At 35.9% G+C, this 23,867-nt stretch overlaps 1 protein-coding gene across 1 annotated transcript; it reads right to left on the reverse strand.

Moving 5' to 3' along the window:
• Positions 1–278: 278 nt before the first annotated feature.
• On the reverse strand, positions 279–23,409 carry fbxl20 (F-box and leucine-rich repeat protein 20). The gene is made up of 15 exons (XM_084131176.1): positions 23,177–23,409; positions 13,720–13,781; positions 13,439–13,493; positions 12,519–12,593; positions 12,303–12,397; positions 9,028–9,096; positions 8,849–8,944; positions 8,640–8,766; positions 6,337–6,411; positions 6,121–6,251; positions 5,945–6,005; positions 5,808–5,852; positions 5,223–5,279; positions 4,717–4,929; positions 279–2,002 (listed from the first exon to the last, which is right to left on the reverse strand). The coding sequence occupies exons 1-15, from the start codon at positions 23,216–23,218 to the stop codon at positions 1,895–1,897; spliced, it is 1,311 nt and encodes a 436-aa protein (XP_083987302.1). The 5' UTR covers positions 23,219–23,409; the 3' UTR covers positions 279–1,894.
• Positions 23,410–23,867: the final 458 nt, after the last annotated feature.

The raw sequence follows: 23,867 nt of genomic DNA on the forward strand, positions 1-23,867 counted from the left end.
AGCAGATGATTGATTGTAATCGGTTGATTTATTTCCTCTCTTTCTTTTAAGGACGCAGAAGAATCAGTGGCGACGTGAAAACAAACACCGCTAAAACACATCAGGCCTCATTCATGAAACACAAGAACAAATGAATTACTGTGGAAATTGCTTGCAAAACATCCTTCAGAAATTAAATTGCATGTTTCTTCAGCTGAGAGGACTTTTTTATCTCAGTGGGAAGTTTAAAACTGTCACTGAAACTTTATGATCATGCCTTTACTATTTCTTTATTTTTTCACATATCTTTTATGTATATATTCTGTTGTCTTACCTTCAATCTTAAACTAATCTTAAACCATTATAAAAATATTATTACATTTTAAAAAAATATGATCTAAACATAAACCACTTCAATGATTGTCATTCATCTGAGTGTTGGTGACGATGCTTGAGGCAACATATAATAATAGATGATAGTATAATGCTAGCAAATGTCTAAAATATTTTTTTATTAAATAAATAAATAAAATACTTTGTGATGTGATGAAAATGAAAAATGACAGTTCAAACCACACACACAAATATATATATATTTGTGTATGTATGTGTGTGTATGTGAATTGTAAACACACATACATACATACATATATACATATACATATATTTTTTGAATGAAAGATCAAAAGGATAAACAATGCAGATTTATTTTTTACAGCCATTTTGTATCATATTTATCAGGGGTGCCATCAATTTTGACCATGACTGTATATATACATATATACACACACACACACATATATATATATAAAGTGTGTGTGTGTGTGTGTGTGTGTGTGTGTGTGTGTGTGTGTGAGAGAGAGAGTAAGGTTTGTGTGTGTGAGTGAGTTAGTTTGTGTGTATGTGTGCGAGAGCGTGTATGTGTGCGAGAGCGAGAGTGTGTGTGTGTGTGTGTGTGTGTGTGAGAGTTTGTGTATGTGTATGTGTGTGTGTGTGTGTGTGTGTTATTTGAACTGTAATTTTTCTGAATCAAGATAATTTCCACCACATCTCAAAGTATGTATTTGGTATTTATTATTTAGTTTATTTAAATAAATTAATGAGAATGTGAAAAGTGTGTTATTTTTCTTAAGGACCACAAGCCAAGGTGAAGTACTGAATTTATGAGAAAAATTAATTTTGATTGTTTCATGAATGAAGCCCACTGCCGTTCTCTCCATCATCACGAATGACAGATTCCCCCCCCCACACACACACACACACACTCGCTCATCCGCTCAATACATACACATTTTCCCACTACAGCCTAAATCTGTATGCCCCGGATCTCGATTGTAACTCTGATGCCTTCTAAATAGTACAGACCGATAAATAAATAAAAAGCAAGACTTGGAAATTAATCATGCTTTAAAAATATTCAGTCTCTGCTCTAAGTTTAACAAAGCCACGAGAGCAACACAAACACAGAGAGAAAGAGAATCCATGTGTATGTGAGAGATGTGTTTGAATGTGTGTCTTTATGGGCTCACAGGTTAAAGACCACCATTACTGTGTGTTTAGGGGCAAGAAAGATGAGCTGGTTACCTTGTGATCGTCTCCTGTTTCGACCACGATCTCGAATTAAATCGAGGTGGTCCATCCAATAACAAGTGGCCATTTATTTTTCAGAAAGGCCCCATTGTTCTCCAAAAAGTTTGCACTGAACAAAGTAGCACATTCCCCCAATTTGTCCACTTTAATTACCCTATAAGAGTCTTGTATAAAGCCATTGAATGGACTGTAGTGTTGATTAAAGCTCATGACTGGGTGTGGAGTTCTGTATGTCTCTCGGTCACTCCCGTGCGCTCTGACCCGGGACCCACCAGCACTAGGTGGACCAGGGGGTGAGAGGTCAAGATGCACAGTCCGCTTTACATCATAGAAGGATACAGCAGCGGCAGAATCTCTGGCGGCTGCCGCCCACCGATGGAGGCGGAGTCACGGGTGCAAAGTAGGCGTGAACTTTTATGTTGGGCAAGTGAGTCTAAAGATGAAGATGGAAATAAGAAACAAAGTACATAAAAAAAGAAGCTCGCTAGTATACTAAATCTAATGCCCAATCATATGGATTGCTCACAAAAACACAATAAACATGAACATCAGTGCATTTGATGATCAGCACAGGCTGATGTGTTGTGTGAGCTCCCTCTTGTGTTCATTACAAACTCTACAGACAGCCTTGTCAATGGATCATCAACTAATTAATGTCGTTCTGTTGTCTAATACTTTTCATTGATTTTAATACAATAACTGTATGTTGTCTAAAATACAACTGTAATTGTGTATTGTCTAAAATAGACATAACTGCTTAAAATAAATGGTTATTTTAAGTTATAAAATGTGTGCAATTGTTTAATCTTAAAGGGATAGTTCACCCAAAAATGAAAATGCTGTCATCATTTACTCACCCTCATGTTGTTCCAAACCTGTATGACTTTCTTTCTTCTGCTGAACACAAAAGAAGATATTTTGAAGAAAGTCGGTAACCAAACGACTGATGGACCCCATTGACTTCCATAGTAGGAAAAAAAAATACTATGGAAGTCAATGGGGACCAGCAACTGTTTAATTACCAACCTTCTTTAAAATATCTTCTTTTGTGTTCAGCAGAAGAAAGGAAATCATACAGGTTTGGAACAACATGAGGGTGAGTAAATGATGACAGCATTTTCATTTTTGGGTGAACTATCCCTTTATTATTTAATTTAGTTGTTACAATAACCTTTAAAATATCTATTTTCGATATACATATATCTTCACTGTATTACACTACCGTTAAAAGGTTTGGGGACAGTACGATTTCTTTGAAAAGAAACTAATACTTTTATACAGTAAGGTCCAAAAGTGACAGTAAAACACATTTGTAATGTTATAAAATATTTCCACTTCAAATAAAGGCTGTTCTTTTGAACTTTCTATTCAAAGAATCCAGAAACAACTGTTTTTAACATTTACAATACTAAGTTTTTTTTGTTTTGTTTTTACAATTACATTTATGCATTTGGCAGTTTATCCAAAGCAACTTTTCAGTAAGATTAAAAAAAATAAAAATAAAAAAATACTTTTATATATATAAGGATGCATTAAATTGATCAGAAATTACAGTAAAGACATTTATAACAAAAGATTTATATTTCAAATAAATGCTGTTCTATTTAATTCTATTAAAAGAATCCTGAAAAATCAGTTTCCACAAAAAATTTAAGCATCAAAATTGTTGATTGATAAGAAATCTTTCTTGAGAACCAAATCATCATATTGGAATGATTTCTGAAGAATCATGTGACACTGAAGACCAGAGTAATGATGCTGAAAATTCAGCTTTTACGTCCCAGAAACACATTTTATTAAAAGGGTCATATAATGGTACATGCACTTTTACAAGTTGATTGTACTGAAATGTGTGTTGGCAGTGCCTGTACACAACCATCATCTCAAATCAAGCCCCATCTCAAATCAAGCCGTTCGATTTTGTGACGTCACACGGTCGGACGCCCCTCCCACGATTGTTGATTGACAGCAGCGTTTCAACACAGACCCGCCCTTGCTCGTGAGCGAGCTGTCATCATAGTCCGCACAGACCTGCGTGGTCATTGTTGATACGCTGGAGCACGGTCTATGAGCAGAATGGCGTCTAAGCAATTGTAATAAGGAACACAGCAGTCATTTTGATGTTCCTAAGTCCGAACCGCTGAAGACGCAGTGGCTGAGTTTGTTTTCGAAGGGAATATTCCCCACGATCAACAGCAATGCTTTCATGTTTGGGCAAATCATTTCACCAGACTGCTTAACAAACGAGGTCAGTAACGTTATAACGCTGGTTTTGCTAAGAAGCTGCTCCTGAAAAAAGGATCGGTACCAACTATTCGTGTTCCTGCTGCACCTCCAGAAGAAGAAGTGAGTCTAACGTTTTATTAACCTTTATATTAATATTTATATTAATCTTTGCAAATCGCTAGCACGCTTCACGATGAATGCGGCTAAGGTTTACACTCAGGGTACTTTACGGCATGTTTTCTATGTATGACGTTCTCAATATAATTCATAATCCCACGTTTATAATGAAAAACACGTTATGGTTATTGTGTTATTATTACAAACGGTGTACGCACAGAACAGAGGGGTGGGGTGAGCAAAGTTCATTATCATTTAAAGACACATGCACTGAAACGGCGTGCTGAAAACAGCTGTTTCTGACCAGGTAAAATGAGTGTTTTCTTACAATACTAATGAGAATTTTTAATTAAAGTATATTACAAACTTTTAATTTAGACCCTAAAGAATCATATTAGCTTGTACAAAAATGGCATTATATGACCCCTTTAAAAAAAAATATATATATTTTAAATTGGAATAATATTTCACAATAGTACTGTTTTTACTGTATTTTCCATCTAATAAATGCAGCCTTGGTGAGCATAAGACACTTCTTATGAACCTAAACCACAGTGAATGGAGCCTAATTTCAGATTTCGAGAAGCATCACACATCAATGAAAATATCTAATCAGACCAATTATTTACACTTGTAATATCTTTAGAACCCATTTAAACCAATTCATAAATTTCTTGAACCATACCAAGAACTGCAAATCAAACCTAAATCTATACATATCCCAAAAATTTGAGTATCCATAAGATACGAAACAACAAACCACTATGTTTTAACCCTCACTGCATAAGCAAAAAAAGGTCTCACCCTCAAGCGCTTGATGCCGGCGCGGGTGATCTGTTGACAGTCGTACAGCTCGATGCGGTCCAGGCTGTGACAGGTCTTCAGATGCTCTAATGAAGCATCTGTGATGAGCGGGCAGTTGTCGAGCTCCACCACCTCCAGTCGGTCGTGAGCACAGGGTCCACTGCCCAACTGCCTGATGCCATCATCAGTAATCAGCTCACAGTGGGACAAGCTCTGAAACATCAGTGACAACAACAAACACATAAACAAGCCCATAACACCCAGGGAATGTTTCAGAAATGATTAGTATTAATTACATATTCGGATTAATTGCAATTAATAATCACATATAAATATTAGAGAAAAGCCCTCAAATGAAAATGACATTGTGACATTATTGTGGCAGATAAAAACTTTTTTTTAAAATGTTTTATTAATAATCACACCAAGCTAACACATTAAATTGACACCACTAAAATACAAATGTATGGGTTTTTTTATTGTAAATTTTGTTTTTAAACCCTTACCAGAACCTGGAGTCGAGGGCAGTGTATAGATAGCTGGATGAGCGTTCCATCTGTAATCTATAGAGAAAGATTAAACGTTATAACAAGGCTTTTATAACATTTTATAGAGCGTTTGTAGAGCACTTTACATGCATTAATAAATAAATACAATTATAAATATTCATGCTAACTGCATTCATGGATAATCAACAAAAGAGGAAATAACATTAGGAACTACACTCCTTTTCATTTCAGATTGCAATCACACAGTTAATGTCTATAATAAAAATATATTTTGGGATCTAGGGGGTCCTCTAGTCCTCTTTGTTAAAAAAACCCCCAAAATCCTCAAGTTATAAACAATGATTATAAAAACCAAAATGTATTTAGAGGATATATTCAGGCTTACAATTTAACCTTCAAATAAACAAACTACTCTGCTCTGATTGGTCACATGGCCAGTCTGTTGTGATTGGTCACTTCAATGGACTTCAATTGAGAGTTTCATCAAATTATATATTCTTATGGTAGAATTAATAAAAATTTAAATACTGTATGTAACAACATTTTAACATTTTGTAATCATGTATTGTCATTCTGACTCACCTGTACACACTCTTCTAAATCCATCTTTTCTAGTTCATGACAATTCTGTAAAATAAGAGGAAATGATGCGCTTGATTTCTGTTGTTAGAAGCTCCAGAGGTTCAGCACAGATTGTGGTTGTCAGATTGTTTACTCACCCGTGCTAGTGAGGTGAAGCCTACATCTGTAAGCTGAGAGCAGCGAGCCACCTCTAATATTCTACAGAGACAAAAATGTCAATGGTTCGAAGTTGAAAAGAGGATAAAAATTGGGTAATGGGTGATTGCATGCAAATGCATGGGTTTGATTATGTGTGTGTGTGTGTGTTATGTACCTGAGACGAGGGCAGTTTTGGCCCAAGGCATTGAGAATAGCATCTGTGATGTTTGCACAGCCAGACACACACAAAGACTGCAGCCGATGGCACCCGCGACATATGGTTATAAGACCTTCATCTGTGATCTGCTGCTCGATTCACACACAGAGATATACCTAGATGAGGAAACCATCCCATCCAGTGTATGAGAGAATGTGAATGTGTGAGTCTTACTGAACACGTCTGCAAATTGAGTGTGACCAGCTCTGGACAATGTGCTCCAATATGCTTTAATGCTTCGTCTTCCAACTATAAAGAGAGAAAACATAAAAGAGAGACAGATAATGTGCTACTAAACGATTGATCGGATTTAAAGAGACAGTACGGTACTTCCGTCATCATTTACTCACCCTCATGTTGTGTCAAACCCATATGTTTTTACATAGAATACAAAATGTGGAGATTCAGTGACAACAAATCAATGACAAAAATTACCATAAAAGTCTTCTAAAGATACAGTGAGGAAAATAAGTATTTGAACACCCTGCTATTTTGCAAGTTCTCCCACTTAGAAATCATGGAGGGGTCTGAAATTGTCATCGTAGGTGCATGTCCACTGTGAGAGACATAATCTAAAAAAAAATCCAGAAATCACAATATATGATTTTTTAACTATTTATTTGTATTATACAGCTGCAAATAAGTATTTGAACACCTGAGAAAATCAATGTTAATATTTGGTACAGTAGCCTTTGTTTGCAATTACAGAGGTCAAACGTTTCCTGTAGTTTTTCACCAGGTTTGCACACACTGCAGGAGGGATTTTGGCCCACTCCTCCACACAGATCTTCTCTAGATCAGTCAGGTTTCTGGGCTGTCGCTGAGAAACACGGAGTTTGAGCTCCCTCCAAAGATCCTCTATTGGGTTTAGGTCTGGAGACTGGCTAGGCCACGCCAGAACCTTGATATGCTTCTTACAGAGCCACTCCTTGGTTATCCTGGCTGTGTGCTTCGGGTCATTGTCATGTTGGAAGACCCAGCCTCGACCCATCTTCAATGCTCTAACTGAGGGAAGGAGGTTGTTCCCCAAAATCTCGCAATACATGGCCCCGGTCATCTGCTCCTTAATACAGTGCAGTCGCCCTGTCCCATGTGCAGAAAAACACCCCCAAAGCATGATGCTACCAACCCCATGCTTCACAGTAGGGATGGTGTTCTTGGGATGGTACTCATCATTCTTCTTCCTCCAAACACGTTTAGTGGAATTATGACCAAAAAGTTCTATTTTGGTCTCATCTGACCACATGACTTTCTCCCATGACTCCTCTGGATCATCCAAATGGTCATTGGCAAACTTAAGACGGGCCTTGACATGTGCTAGTTTAAGCAGGGGAACCTTCCGTGCCATGCATGATTTCAAACCATGAAATGGCCATGTTAGTAGTTGGATTCTTACTGATTGTATTGGGTGGACAGGTGTCTTTATGCAGCTAACGACCTCAAACAGGTGCATCTAATTTAGGATAATAAATGGAGTGGAGGTGGACATTTTAAAGGCAGACTAACAGGTCTTTGAGGGTCAGAATTCTAGCTGATAGACAGGTGTTCAAATACTTATTTGCAGCTGTATCATACAAATAAATAGTTAAAAAATCATATATTGTGATTTCTGGATTTTCTTTTTTAGATTATGTCTCTCACAGTGGACATGCACCTACGATGACAATTTCAGACCCCTCCATGATTTCCAAGTGGGAGAACTTGCAAAATAGCAAAATAGCTTAACTTGCGCGTCAACCAATGCCATGAGTTTGGGGCCGGACTATATAATTTTTTTTATATTTTGAAGCTTTTATCTTTATAATTCCACTTTCATTTTAATTTTGTTCATTTTGTTATGTGCTTTTGTAATTTTTATTAGTTTTTGTTGTTTAATTCATTTCTACATAGCTTTAATTTTTATTTCAGTTTTAGTAAATTTCAGTTTCAAGCTTTTTTTTACGTTTTTAATTATATATATATATATATATATATATATATATATATATATATATATATATATATATATATATAGTTTTAGCAATTTTAGTACTTCACCTTGAACTTATTTCAGTTGGTTGCCAAGGCAAAATGTTTTGTTCGTTAACATTAGTATGAACTAACAATGAACAATTATTCTACAGCATTTATTAATTTTAGTTCATGTTAATTTCAACATTTACTAATGTGTTATTAAAATCAAAAGATGCATTTGTTAACATTAGTTAATGCACTATGAATTAACAAACAATGAACAATTATATTTGTACCAACATAAACAAAGATGAATTACTAAAAATAAATTGCTCATTATTAATTCATGTTAGCTAATGCATTAACTAATGTTAACAAAAGATACCTTATTGCACACCTTAAAGTGTTACATTTAGATTTTATTTTAGCTTTAGTTCAATTCAAAATGCTACGAGTGGCTTTAACACAGAAAAAGGGAAGAACAGCGAAGAGGGCTGAAGGATGATGTGAAAGTCCAGTCTCACCTGTGTGCAGCCCTTGAGGAACAAGCCTTTGAGTCCTGGACAACATCTCACAAGTGCCTGTATGCCGTCTTTGGTCACCTGATCACACCACGAGATGTTCAACTGCTCTAGCAAAGGACAGCCCTCGCTGAAATGACACACAGAGAGACATTTAGCCCTAGAGAAGCATTCTGCATAACCAGCAAGTGTGTGTGTCTGCGACCTCTGACCTAAGAGCTTTGAGGGACAGGTTTGTGATTGAGGTGCAGGAGGCAAGATCCAAGTGCTTCAGTTTGGGACAAAATTTACTCAAGCTGTTACAGGTACTGCAAAAAGAAAGACAGAAGTTCAATGGAGATCAAACAGCACTTTCTCTCTCTCTCTCACACACACACACACACACACCTACCTGTCAGTGATCTTGGTGCAGCCATTGAGACTGAGCAGCTCAATATTTCTGCAGTTCTGGGCAAACGTTCTACAAGAGAAAGGAAATTTTACATGATTAAACTTTAAACAATGCTTGAATTTTCCTCCAAGTCGCAATAATGTCTTTTGTCCATATGTGATGTCCTTCAGAATGGAAAGCATTACTAAACTCATTCTTATTAAAGAGCCAATCTACTTTCTTGACAGGTCTTAAAGTCAGCATGAAATGGCATGAAAGTTGCGATAGTCTTTTCTGCCTTATTGTGACGTATATCTGAGTGTAACGGCTTCTCATACAAGAAAACATGTGGGCGGGACTTGATTTTGTCCATGGGGTTTTGATTGGATGGTTGTGGTTTACTATTGGTCGATCTCATGTGAGTGACAGGTTGTCCCGCCCTCACGCCAGTAAACGCATCATCAGAGAAGAGAAGAGATGTCGCTGAAAGAGGGAGGGGAAGTTATTTTGATAAAAGATTACAAGGGTACATATATAAAATAAAAAAGAATGATGTGAACGAATAAATCATTTATAATAAAAACTGCAATATTCCATGAAAAAAATAAAACATTTAAATTTTGATTTCATGGTGACTTTCAGGCTTATTCACATAAAGGGCAAAATGACAAAGTGAACCGAAATGGTTTTTGCTCTAAAATTATTAACAAAAGGTTTGCATGCATGAAACATCACACACACTTAAATGCAAACATCCTGTAAGCCATTTTAGCAGTTTTTTATTAAAATGATTGACAGGCAAAAGTGTTTCTGATTAGTTGGTCTTTTCTGCTTTAGAGTTGACACTGGCACTGTTTAAACCGGGTATTAAGATAGCCAGCAGCTTTTGTTTGTGCTCTGATAGCCAAAAGACCACACCGAACACTGTGAGTGCGTGTTAGAAATCAGAAATGGTGAAGAACATTGTGCTTGGCACGTTTGTCGTCTTCATCCCGTCTGGCTAGCGTGCTTCCCATTATGTTTAAGCATTAGGTCAGTAGGCAGAGAGTAGACAGGGGTTTTTTGTGGCTGTTCAAACACATTAGATCACATGAGCGTTAACTCAACAAAATCAATCCGGTCGAATGCGCTTTCGACTACCTCTGGAAGTGGAAAGTGCACCAGCTCAAAATATTTTGAACCCGTTTACACCTGTATTTAGCGTCGTCCACTTGTGATCTGATCGACCAAAACGCATCTTGATACCAGGTGTAAACAGAGCCACAAAGACAGGTGGGCTCTCTCACAACACCTATTCTAATTCAATGAGATCTGTTAGGTATTAGGGATTCGATCATTCGCACCAACTTCAAAATAGAACCCAACAATTTCCCTGAGAATGCATGAACTGATAAAATGTATACACTACCATTTAAAAGTTTGGGGTCTGAATGATTATATAATGTTTTTGAAAGAAGTTTCCGTAACACTTTACAATAAGGTTCATTAGTTAACATTAGTTAATGTATTAAAGGGATAGTTCACACAAAAAGGAAAATTAGCCCATGATTTATTCACCCTCAAGCCATCCTAGGTGTATATGACTTTCTTCTTTCAGACGAATACAATCAGAGTTATATAAAAATGTCCTAGCTCTTCCGAGCTTTATAATGGCAGTGAATTTCTGTTTCTGTTTTGAAGTCCATCAAAGTGAATCCATCCATGATAAAAGTGCTCCACACTGCTCTGGGGGGTTAATAAAGGCCTTCTGAAGCCAAGCGATGAGTTTGTGTAAGAAAAATATCCATATAAATTAAATAACTAGCTTCTAGCCAAATGAACATACGGATTCCACTTAAGTCTAAAGCGCAACTTATGCGAGTAATGCGACGTACTGCTGATATTTACGCTACGCCGTGACGCACTACGCCACTTCCGACGTCACAAGTTGCGTAAGTTGCGCTGTAAACGTAAGTAGACTGTGTATGGCCGTTTGGCCGGAAGCTATCATTTTACTTTGTAACGTGATAAATATGGATATTTTTCTTACACAAACACGTGGCTGCACTTCAGAAGGCCTTTATTAACCCCCCAGAGCAGTGTGGAGCACTTTTATCATGGATGGATTCACTTTGATGGACTTCAAAACATAAACGGCCATTCACTACCATTATAAAGATTGGAAGAGCCAGGACATTTTTTATTATAACTCCGATTGTATTCGTTTGAAAGAAGAAAGTCATATACACCTAGGATGACTTGAGGGTGAGTAAATCATTGGCTAATTTTATTTTTGGGTGAACTATCCCTTTAACTAAAATGAACTAACAATGAGCAAAACATTTGTTACTGTACTGGTTAATCTTTGTTAATGTTAGTTAATAAAAATACAGCTGTTCATTGTTTGTTCATGTTAGTTACCTAATGTTAAAAAATATAAATGTTAATAATGTATTAGTAAATGTTGAAATTAATTTTGACTAAGATTAATAAATGCTGTAGAAGTATTGTTCATTCTTAGTTCATGTTAACTAAGGTAGTTAACTAATGAACGTTATTGTAAAGTGCTACTGAAGTTTCTTATGCTCACTAAGGCTGCAATAAGAGCTGCACGATTCTGGAGAAATTGAGAATCACGATTTTTTGTTTAAAATAGAGAACATGATTATTCCACGATTCTAAAATAGGCAACTAAACAAAATAACATGCAATTTACTAGAGGTCTGACAAAATGTTAATTGCTGCAGTGCATTTAAAAAATATTGAATTAACTTTGAAGTCGGTTTGAATGAATGATTCAACGACTCACTCACAAAGACTTCACTTGTTTCATTACTGGATGAATCAGCGCTTTTGAATGAATCTCTTGAAAAAATGATTCAATGACAAATACATTTTAAGTCACTTGTCGCTACCGGTGTAACGTTGTAATTAATACAGTCTTTACTTGAAGCGTCAAGTTACTTTTTTAAAAGGTGATTTACTCTATTTTGATTGCTACCACAGACATCAGTGTTTATATACGAACTACAGACTTTTATTACAGCACTTCTGAGATCATCTGAATTATTCTAAGACAGAAATAATGATTCTGTGTGGTTGAAAAGACTGTTTGTGAAGCTGTTTCACACCTATACGTAATAACTGCTCTCTCTGGCTCAGCGGCAGCACCAGAACAGCATTTATTTGAAATAGAAATATTTTGTAACAAATGTAAATGTAAAAGAACACTTTCAAATGGGTCTTTAAGAATGAATATTCATCTTTTTGCTGTGAAAATGTGCTCATTAAGCATTCATCTGCTACCTCTTTCTTACCTGAGCGCACTATCTCCGACTCCGAGACATCCTCTTAGACTCAACTTCCTTAGGAAGCCTCCACACCGCTTTGAGATGTTCTCCACCACACGACCCTATACATGAAGAGATTTTTAGGATCTGTTAGCCACCTTCATATTAAATTACATCTGAAATTGCTTGTATTTTAATAGCTAGAAGAAAATGTTGACTTCATCTGTCAAAAAAAAAACTGACCTCAATGTCTCTCTGGAAGTCAAAGAGGTCAATGCGCTGCCAGTTACTGCCATCCAGGGCTAACAGGTTCCATGACTGAGACAAAGAGAGCAAGTGAGAAACAGAAAGTCAATAATCATAGCAAGCAAGCAACATACAGTATAATACACAAAATACTGTTTTTGGTCAAATGTCAAAATAGACACTTAGGGGCTGTTTACACCTGGCCACTTCATGCGTTTTCTCAGATCGGATAGCTATCCGATCGTGAAAAGACCAGGTGTAAATGCCCTCCGAAACGCATTCGAGACGGATTTGAATCCGATCGCTCAAACCACTTCAGGAGGAGGAGTGTAAATGCATCTGGTTGTTGAAACCGCATATGTAAATTGTACTCCTCCCAAAAATGCCAAAGAAATAAACGTGTGAGAGCGTGTTATAGGCTATATGCAATGTTATACCAGATATGACGACGCTACTGGAACACACATGAGAAGAGCATCTATTCATTAAGCCAACGTGCAAACTATCGCAAATCAAAGTGAAAGTAAGTCGCAGACGCTTATCACACAATCATCATCATCATCATCATCATTAAAAGTAAATTCTTAAGAAACGAAATGATTTTACCAGGGCTGTTGTTGAAATTTTAGCTGATGATCAATAAAATGCAGCTCATATCTGTTGCTTTCGGTGACGTGCACTCCATTAAATCTGCATATAGCGCGGGAATTGAAGATCGGATTTAAATCCGTTTCGCAAAAACACATTTATGTGACCAGGTGTTAATGGAATCCTTTTGATAAATCAGATAGCTATCCGATCTGAGAAAACGCATGAAGTGGCCAGGTGTAAACAGCCCCTTAATGTGCCACAAAACACCAGTCTAGTCCCTAGACTAAAGTCCCTAGACTAAAGTCCCTAGACTAAATCACACTTACTCGTGAGACTTGTGCGCAGCGGCAAAGTGTGACTACATCTAGAAATGAGAAGATTCTGTGGGGAAAAAAGAGAAGAGAACATCAAAACCATTAGCAAACATCATTAACAAATAGTTAGGATAGAGCGTGTCATTAAAGTCAGTCATTATTTATATGCTATAAAGACAGCAAAGATAAGGAAACATGATGGAGATGGAGATGATTAATACTATTAACAAAAATAGATGATTTAATAAGTAAATGAAGCATTGAATCAAGTATTGAATGGGCTTCACACCAACCGTAACAGCAGTTCCTTCGGCAGCTTCTTGTTAATAACAGCCTCGTCGTTATTGGAGAACATCTGAGGAGAGAGAAAGACATTCATTTATAAAACTGTGCGCCTTGTGAGTTCAAAGGTAAATAGCGTTTACAGTGTTTTGCAGCAAATCAAACACTTTTAACAATAAAAAAGACGACAATACTTTAGTTCAAACCACAGAATGACAGAACAATAGTGGTCGATTTCGAGTTTTGTTGAAAAGTGTCTTTCGTGTTCTAATGCAGAGGCTTTGGCTTTATAACAAAGTTCTTTAAGGCATTACACAAGCTTCAAATTAAGTTACTATTATGTTATTTATTAATATTTTTATTTAGTTTATATCTTCATATTTTCTGTTCATTTTCATTGCAGTTTAGGTCATTTTGTTTTTAGCAATTTTGTTATGTGCTTTTGACATTTGTATTAGTTTTTTTTTTTTTTTGTCATCTTTTGGTAACACAATAAGATTCCATTTGTTACCATTAGTTTGGTATTCATAGTCATGAATCCTATGATATGAATCCTATTGATATGATACTAACAATAAAAAACTTCTACAGCATTTAAGAATCTTGATTTCAACATTTACTAATACATTATTAAAATCAAAAGTTGTATTTAACATTATTTAACGGCCCTGAGCTAGCATGAACTAACGATGAACATTTGTATTTTTATTAACTAATATTAACGTATTGCTCATTGTTAATTAATAATTGTAAATGCATTAACTAATATTAATAACTAATAAGACCTTATTGTCAAGAGTTACCAATATTAATTCATATTAGTAACACTTTACAATAAGGTCTCATGTTAACATAAGTTAACTAACATGAACTAACAATGTGCAATACATTTATTACTGTATTTATTAATCTTTGTTAATGTTACTTAATAAAAATAGTCGTTCATTGTTTGTTCATGCTCACGGTGCATTCACTAATGTTAACAAATGCAACTTTTGATTTTAATGCATTTGTAAATGTTGAATTTAATATTAACTAAATGCTGTAGAAGTATTGTTCATTCTTAATTCTTGTTAACTAGAGTAAACAACTAATAAAATCAATTATATTAAACTGTATGTATGCATGTATATGTACGTTTTTTTATTAACATTAACAAAAATGAATAAATAATAATTCATATATTTCAGTTTTAGCAACTGTAGTACTTCACTTACACTTAAACTTATTTCAGTTAATTGCAAGGCAACATAAAGGACTTTATTTGACCATATATTTCCCCTTAAAGCTGCCTTATAAGGTTAGTCGAGGTTTCTTGCACTCTCTCTCTCTCTCTCTGACCTTTAGAATTGTAACGATCTCTTGCAAAGTTTGTTTGTGCTTCCTCAATCCCACACAAAGCCTTCACACATTCTCTTTTCAGCTCATGGTAACACTAACAGCAGGAGGAATATCTAAGACCAGTCCTGGTTTATCTAGACGTAATATTTTCACCACACTCTAAGAAAAGTCTGTAAAAATAGGACCTGAAGTACCGTGTTAATAGGAATTGCCCGCATTGATTTTCACTGGGGTTTCACCCATATTTTATGCATTGCATTGTGTTGTAGGTTTAAAGGAAACATGCATAAACTTGACAGATAATGTCCTGGCAGAAAATTACCAGAACCCTATTTTTTCTAGGAATTAGGCAATTCACAGCACTTGTTTTCCTTCATTCTGTCATTTAATTGGCAGTAGTGCCGAATGTATTTTAACATTGAAACAATTAAACAAACTAAATTATTCTGAAAAAAGAAATTGAATCCCAAATTCTAGTTGAAATTTAGCCGGTTGACTGTGTGCCGAACATACTAGAAATGAACACCAGAGGTCGTAACTCGGTTTCATCCAACCACAAATCCTTTTTTCCAAATGGTAACAAGAGAAACAGATTGTCTTTCTGAATAATTCAGTCCAGACCGGATGTTCCTTTTTTCTTTTTCTTTTTTTGAGAAGTGACAACCTCACATCCAAATATAGTGGAGCGCACATAAATTGTTCTGTGTGCACTGGAAATTCCTTTGTAAAAACATTTCTATTTGTATCCCTGTCTTGATCTGAACAAGAATTTGATCCCAGCTGTCTGGGATCAAATTGATTCACTAATCAACAATGAAACCTGCCAGGAAAACCAACAGGAAAACCACTGTCCAATCCCATATGAATCATCTCTAATAATCAAAAATTGAAGTTTTCGTTCACCCAAAATCATTCAAATAAAAAGTTGCTTGCCCCTTTTCTTCTAAAAGAATGTTAAAATGTTTTTCAATACAATGAAAAAGAATGAGTACTGCAACATAAAAGTATAACTTATGACTCATATTTCAACTTTTCTGAAGCCAAATGATAACATTTCAGTTGTTATTCTCTACACACACTCTGAAATCTCACATTCAGACCTGGCAACTAAAGACACACCGTTGCTGGTTTGATGTCAATGCTTTAGAATGTATAATGTGCAAGGAACAATTCACATCAAGGGTATAATAATAACTGAAGTTTTAATAATATGAGAATAGGAAAGTCCACACTAGTACAGATAAGAACATATATATTTATATATATATATATATATATATATATATATATATATATATATATATATATATATATATATATATATATATTAAATATATATATATATATATAAATGAATATATATAAATATATATATATATTTATTTATATAAATCACTCTCAGAACTGTTTGTCCAGCTGAAGAACAATAAAAACATGCACAGCCAATCAGAGTCCGTGTGACATTAAAGAGATCAAGCATTTAAAGTGACAGGTGACGACAACTGCGTGTGCTTATAATAAACAGAATGTTATCGTCCATTGGTGTGAACATGAATACAGTGATCTTTACAGCTCTCATTATTGGTGTGAACGTGATTTTATGAGCTTCACGACCCCAACGCCTGTTTTCTTTCATTATAAAGGAGGGGGGAAAAAATCACTTGGACATTCTGCTAAACATCTCCTATTGTGTTGCACAGAAGAAATCAAGTCATATAGGTTTAGAACGACATGAGGGCGAGTGAATGATGCCAGAACTTTCATTTTTTGGGTGAACTATGCCTTTAAAGCACCGACTCAGCTGAGAGAGAAACAAGATGTTAGACAGCTTACAGGTATTCTTTATCACAAACTCTCAGTTGTGTTGTTCCTCTTTCTTTTCACCCATCCATTCTCTTTCCATTTGTTTGTTTGTTTAAGGATGAGCCATGTGACGTGCAGACTGTTACAAACCAGGAATGATTGATCCCTTGTTTCCAGCTCATCGGAAACACTCTATATCGCCGGACTTTTCTCATGACCAGCTCCCTTTTATATGTCAATGTCTCCTGCAATTTTTACATGGATGGATCTCTCAAAGACGTGTGTGGGTAATACTTTGATACCAAATAAAAATATACATATATTTTTTTTATAGTTCTTAAGTGTATTATATATTTAGTTTATTATTTTACTGAGAATATAGTATTTTTTCTCCTTATACTTATAATTTATTATCCTTATAATTTAATGACAATAATAATCATTAAGAATATACAAATTACAAATAAAAGGTTTAGAGCATATATTTCACCCCATAACTAAAAAAAATTTTTTAAAGTAAAATTTTTACTTTATATATAATAATAAACTTTATTTTTATAGCAATTTATATATATACAGAATATATATACAGAATAAATATATATATATATTCTGTATATACAGTCGTGGTCAAAATTGATGGCACCCCTGATAAATATGATAAAAAATGGCTGTAAAAATAAATTGCATTGTTTATCCTTTTGATCTTTCATTAAAAAAAATTCACAAAAATCTAACCTTTCATTGAAGTAAAAGAATTGAAATTGGGGGGTAAATCACATTATGAAATAAATGTTTTTCTCCAAAACACGCTGGCCATAATTGTTGGCACCCCTAGAATTTTTTATGAGAAAAATATCTCTGAAGTATATTCCCATTAATATTTACCTTTTTTTTAGCACACCAGGGTGAGGAACATGAAATTGTCCAGCTATGACTTCTTGTTTCACAGGAGTTTAAATATGAGGAAGCACAAAGGCCAAATTCCCTGAATCATCCATCACAATGAGTAAAACCAAAGAATATAGTTCTGATGTGCAGCAAAAGATTGTTGAGCTTCACAAAAGAGAAAGTGGCTGTAAGAAAATCCCCATTTTGACCATCAGGGCAATAATTAAGAAGTTATAATCAACTAAACATGTTACGAATCTGCCTGGAAGAGGACGTGTGTCTATATTATCTTAATGCACGGTGAGGAGGAAAGTTTGAGTGGCCAAAGACTCTCCAAGGATCACAGATGGAGAATTGCAGAGATTAGTTGAGTCTTTGGGGGTCAGAAAGCCTAAAAAAATTATCAAACAACCCCTAGATCCCCACATGTTGTTTGGGAGGGTTTCAAGAAAAATCCTCCTCGCTCCTCCAAGAACAAACTCCAGCATATTCAGTTGTCAGACACGACTGGAACTTCAAAATGGACCAGATTCTGTGGTCAGATAAAACGAAAAAAAGGGCTTTTTGGCAGCAAACCCAGCAGATGTGTTCGGTGCAAACAGGGATGAAGAGTACCCCATGCCTACGGTTAAATATACTGCTGGATCTTATATGTTGTGGGCCTATTTATTTGCTGGAGGTCCTGGACATCTTGTTCAGATACATGGTATTATGGATTCTAGCAAATACAAACAGATAAAAAATCAAAACCTGACGCCTTCTGCTAGAAATCTTATAATGGGCCGTGATTGGATCTTCCATCAGGACAACGGTCCAAAACAAACATCAAAATCAACACAAAAATGGGTAACTGAGCACAAAATGAAGCTTCTGCCATGACCGTCACAGTTCCCTGACCTGAACCATATAGAAAATGAGTGGGCTGAACTGAAGAGAAGAAGCACCAACATGAACTTGGGAATCTGAAGGATCTGGAGAGATTCTGTATGGAGGAATTTTTTGAATGAAAGATCAAAAGGATAAACAATGCAGATTTATTTTTTACAGCCATTTTTTATCATATTTATCAGGGGTGCCATCAATTTTGACCACGACTGTATATATATACAGTGAGGAAAATAAGTATTTGAACACCCTGCTATTTTGCAAGTTCTCCCACTTGGAAATCATGGAGGGGTCTGAAATTGTCATCGTAGGTGCATGTCCACTGTGAGAGACATAATCTATAAAAAAAATCCAGAAATCACAATGTATGATTTTTTAACTATTTATTTGTATGATACAGCTGCAAATAAGTATTTGAACACCTGTCTATCAGCTAGAATTCTGACCCTCAAAGACCTGTTAGTCTGCCTTTAAAATGTCCACCTCCACTCCATTTATTATCCTAAATTAGATGCACCCGTTTGAGGTCGTTAGCTGCATAAAGACACCTGTCCACCCCATACAATCAGTAAGAATCCAACTACTAACATGGCCAAGACCAAAGAGCTGTCCAAAGACACTAGAGACAAAATTGTACACCTCCACAAGGCTGGAAAGGGCTACAGGGAAATTGCCAAGCAGCTTGGTGAAAAAAGGTCCACTGTTGGAGCAATCATTAGAAAATGGAAGAAGCTAAACATGACTGTCAATCTCCCTCGGACTGGGGCTCCATGCAAGATCTCACCTCGTGGGGTCTCAATGATCCTAAGAAAGGTGAGAAATCAGCCCAGAACTACACAGGAGGAGCTGGTCAATGACCTGAAAAGAGCTGGGACCACCGTTTCCAAGGTTACTGTTGGTAATACACTAAGACGTCATGGTTTGAAATCATGCATGGCACGGAAGGTTCCCCTGCTTAAACCAGCACATGTCAAGGCCCGTCTTAAGTTTGCCAATGACCATTTGGATGATCCAGAGGAGTCATGGGAGAAAGTCATGTGGTCAGATGAGACCAAAATAGAACTTTTTGGTCATAATTCCACTAAATGTGTTTGGAGGAAGAAGAATGATGAGTACCATCCCAAGAACACCATCCCTACTGTGAAGCATGGGGGTGGTAGCATCATGCTTTGGGGGTGTTTTTCTGCACATGGGACAGGGCAACTGCACTGTATTAAGGAGAGGATGACCGGGGCCATGTATTGCGAGATTTTGGGGAACAACCTCCTTCCCTCAGTTAGAGCATTGAAGATGGGTCGAGGCTGGGTCCTCCAACATGACAATGACCCGAAGCACACAGCCAGGATAACCAAGAAGTGGCTCTGTAAGAAGCATATCAAGGTTCTGGCGTGGCCTAGCCAGTCTCCAGACCTAAACCCAATAGAGAATCTTTGGAGGGAGCTCAAACTCCGTGTTTCTCAGCGACAGCCCAGAAACCTGACTGATCTAGAGAAGATCTGTGTGGAGGAGTGGGCCAAAATCCCTCCTGCAGTGTGTGCAAACCTGGTGAAAAACTACAGGAAACGTTTGACCTCTGTAATTGCAAACAATGGCTACTGTACCAAATATTAACATTGATTTTCTCAGGTGTTCAAATACTTATTTGCAGCTGTATCATACAAATAAATAGTTAAAAAATCATACATTGTGATTTCTGGATTTTTTTTTTTTGATTATGTCTCTCACAGTGGATATGCACCTACGATGACAGTTTCAGACCCCTCCATGATTTCTAAGTGGGAGAACTTGCAAAATAGCAGGGTGTTCAAATACTTATTTTCCTCACTGTATATATATATATATATATATATATATATATATATATATATATATATATATATATATAAAAGCAAAAATATTTAAATTGCTATAAAAATAAAGTTTATTATTATATATAAAGTAAAAATTTAAATGTTCTTTTTTTTTGTTATGGGGTGAAATATATGCTCTAAACCTTTTATTTGTAATTTGTATATTCTTAATGATTATTATTGTCATTAATTTATAAGGATAATAATTTATAAGTATAAGGAGAAAAAATACTATATTCTCAGTAAAAAAAGCCTCTAAGTGCCATCTGAAATTTTATTCTAGAATGATCATTTTTATCAAGCTCGCATATTTAAGTTCAGTAATTTCACTTAAATGACAATTAATAGGTCATTTTCATTGCCATTTAAGTGAAATTACTGAACTTAAATATACAAGCTTGATAAAAATGTTCATTCTAGAAGAAAATTTCAGATGGCACTTAGAGGCTTTTGCATCTGAACTCTTCATATATATATATATAGTGCTTTACTATATACTATATTTTATATATATATATATATATATATATATATATATATATATATACATACATACATACATTATGTTTCATTGCATTATCACAAATGAATCAATTGACTCAAGTACAACTACACAATATGCTTACAAAATCTTTAACAGTTTTTTTTTTTTTAAATATTTGAATAAATGGTACACATATTCGATTTAGTTAAATGAGGGAATATATTCATTCTTTTGTTACAGTAGGTGTTGTTAATAAGAATTGGTAAAGCAGCTACTCCTTTTATTTTGTTTCCAGGTTTTCTGAATATCTTTGCAGTAATATACAGTAAACTGCTAATGAGTACAGCTCAGCTACTCCATGACACTTCTTGTTATCTCCTCTGTCATATTAGGAAGCTTCTCATGACAAAAAAAAAAAAAAAAGTGACTTCCTGGTTTACATGTAATGCAACACAGTTTCTTGCTCTCTGATTCGCTGGCTTTACATTCTGTTGACACATAAACAACCCCATTTAAAAAGTAACATTTAGGTCAACACTGACTGAGTAGCCAGGTTACCACTGGTACAATAATGAAAATGTAATATGGCGGTGCTCCTTTTACCGTTACAATAGCCAAATGCAACTAAATACGTGTATGTAAAGGCAAAATCAATCCACCAGCTGATGCTATATATATCCATGTTTTCTGACAATATCGCAACAATCAAGGAGCCAAGCATAATATGAGCTGTCAGTTATTTGTAAAGATCACTCTCATGCTGCTGTCTCCAAAACAATGTTCAGATAATCACTCTGATCCTAAAAAAAGAAACAGGCTTAACTGGCCACAATGCATCGCTGCTTAAAGACTGATTACATTCATGCCTTTGCAATATACTGAGATTAGGCCTAGTACCTTTACAAACATTTACTATAGTTATCACAGTTTCCACTTAAACTACACGGTTGCTGTTGCAATGTCTCATAATGAAGTATTATGGGTCTTTTAAAACATTATAAGAAGCTGTCAGAATGCATGACATTTTAGGCATTTGAATTATTGCATCACATGTGTTCACATTACTTTTGCTATAGATGACAATAGTAAATGTTACAGAGATGCATTGCCACTTTCATTATGTTATCATAAATAAATAATTTAAATGGCGTACAAAAGTTGATTTGGACGTAATGTTACACCCTGACTGGTTAATGTGGCTTTGAATGTTGTTCACTGTTCATAGATAGTTAAGTAATTGTGGTTAAAACCGGATACCATCGTACATTTTCGGTAGTCTTATATACCAATTAATCTTTAGTAACTTGGCTAGGCTACAGTGTTTCACTCTGACATTGTCTGACTGCCCAGAGTGCATGTGTGGGTCTGATCTTTAAAAGCAACTATAGACATAAACCCCCGATAAAAGCATCGATACCATGTGTCTCAACGTTGCGGCTGTGTTTCAAAACCTAGTGAGCTCCCTATCTAGACCGCATCAGATGCGCCCAAAACTGCTACACGCGCCTGTGAAGTCCCGAAAATGCAGTCTAGGTAGTCAACTCACTAAGTTTTGAGACACCCGATGTAAACACAGTTATAACTTGTTTAAACACGGCTGATCTTGAGCCTTCAACGGGAACAACAAACTAAATGTTTGCGTAACCCGGCCCAACTGCTTTCTGTGGTGATGAGTTGTGATACGCGATGTGTTTTATCGCGTAAAGGCCCGTGTATATCTCCAGCTTTTGTTTTGGCCGGCTGTTTTCCCCCACTCCAGCCTGCGGTGGGCCTACCAGCATTATCCGTCTCCTATAATCTCAGCTAACCAGTTTAATTCATAAAAACCATCGAAGCGTACATCGCAACCTACTGTTGCTTCGCGAAAATAAGCGAGACATTTTAAAGCACCTTTTGAGCCACGCTAAGCTTTAATCAATGGTTGTGTTTATACAATTCGACACAAAGTAGGCTAGATTTCACAGGAGAAAAAAATATATAGCTACTTAAAAGGGATATAATGATGTATTTGATGCTGCCTTTGGTCAACATACATTAATGAATGTGTTTTGACTGTCAAGCGATTAGAAGAGCTGAACTCGTATGATTGCGGAAGCTCGGCCTCTTCTACTGCAATAACACGTATAATCCTGTATTATTTCAGGCGTTTAGTAGTAAAAACGAAAGAATATTTACATCGACATGTCAATCTGGAAATAAACAGTGACTACTCGCCTCAAAGCGACTCCGAGAGACGCCGTTCACCTCCTTACCCATCCCGAACACTATAAAGTCGGTAAACCGGAGAGGAAAAGCGCGTCCGGTTATTAAAAGGACGCAGATGTGTCGGTGCCGCTGGGTTCCGTCGAGTTCATGCCGTAATTCACTTCATTTCTTCGCGTTTGTATATGGCGAAGATGCAGAAGAGCCCCAGTGGTTGAAGTATGAACAAATCAAGCTTATCTCCTGGTGTGTTGCGGATCACCCCCTCCCCTTTACCATGACAGTTTCCCCATCTGAAAACTAACTTAGGCTACTATTAACTTATTGTTCATAAACATTGCAGTGGTAACTGTCCATAAGAATCTGCCAGTCTGCTTTCATATTTAATACTTTAAAGCTATCTATGTGTAATGATGTGGTAACCGTAGTAAAAGTAATAGTAAGTTACCCAAGTAATTGTCTGTGGACAATGTTCATGGGATTTAAGGTCGAATATAACTACTTTATGATATAATATTACCTGTTTTTTAGTTGTCATATTACCAAACTGGTAATATTATCTATTTTATATAAAATATATGTGAGCTACATTTTAGATTAATTCAGTGTATTATAGTTCTACTCAGAAAGTTAGTTTCTTTGACGTTCTGAGGAAATTCAAATATTTGTGCGGATCAATATGTGCAAACTACTTGGAAAAAGT

The sequence above is a fragment of the Abramis brama genome (assembly GCF_963993115.1).
Source record: "Abramis brama genome assembly, chromosome: 12".
NCBI classification, from domain to species: Eukaryota; Metazoa; Chordata; class Actinopteri; order Cypriniformes; family Leuciscidae; genus Abramis; species Abramis brama.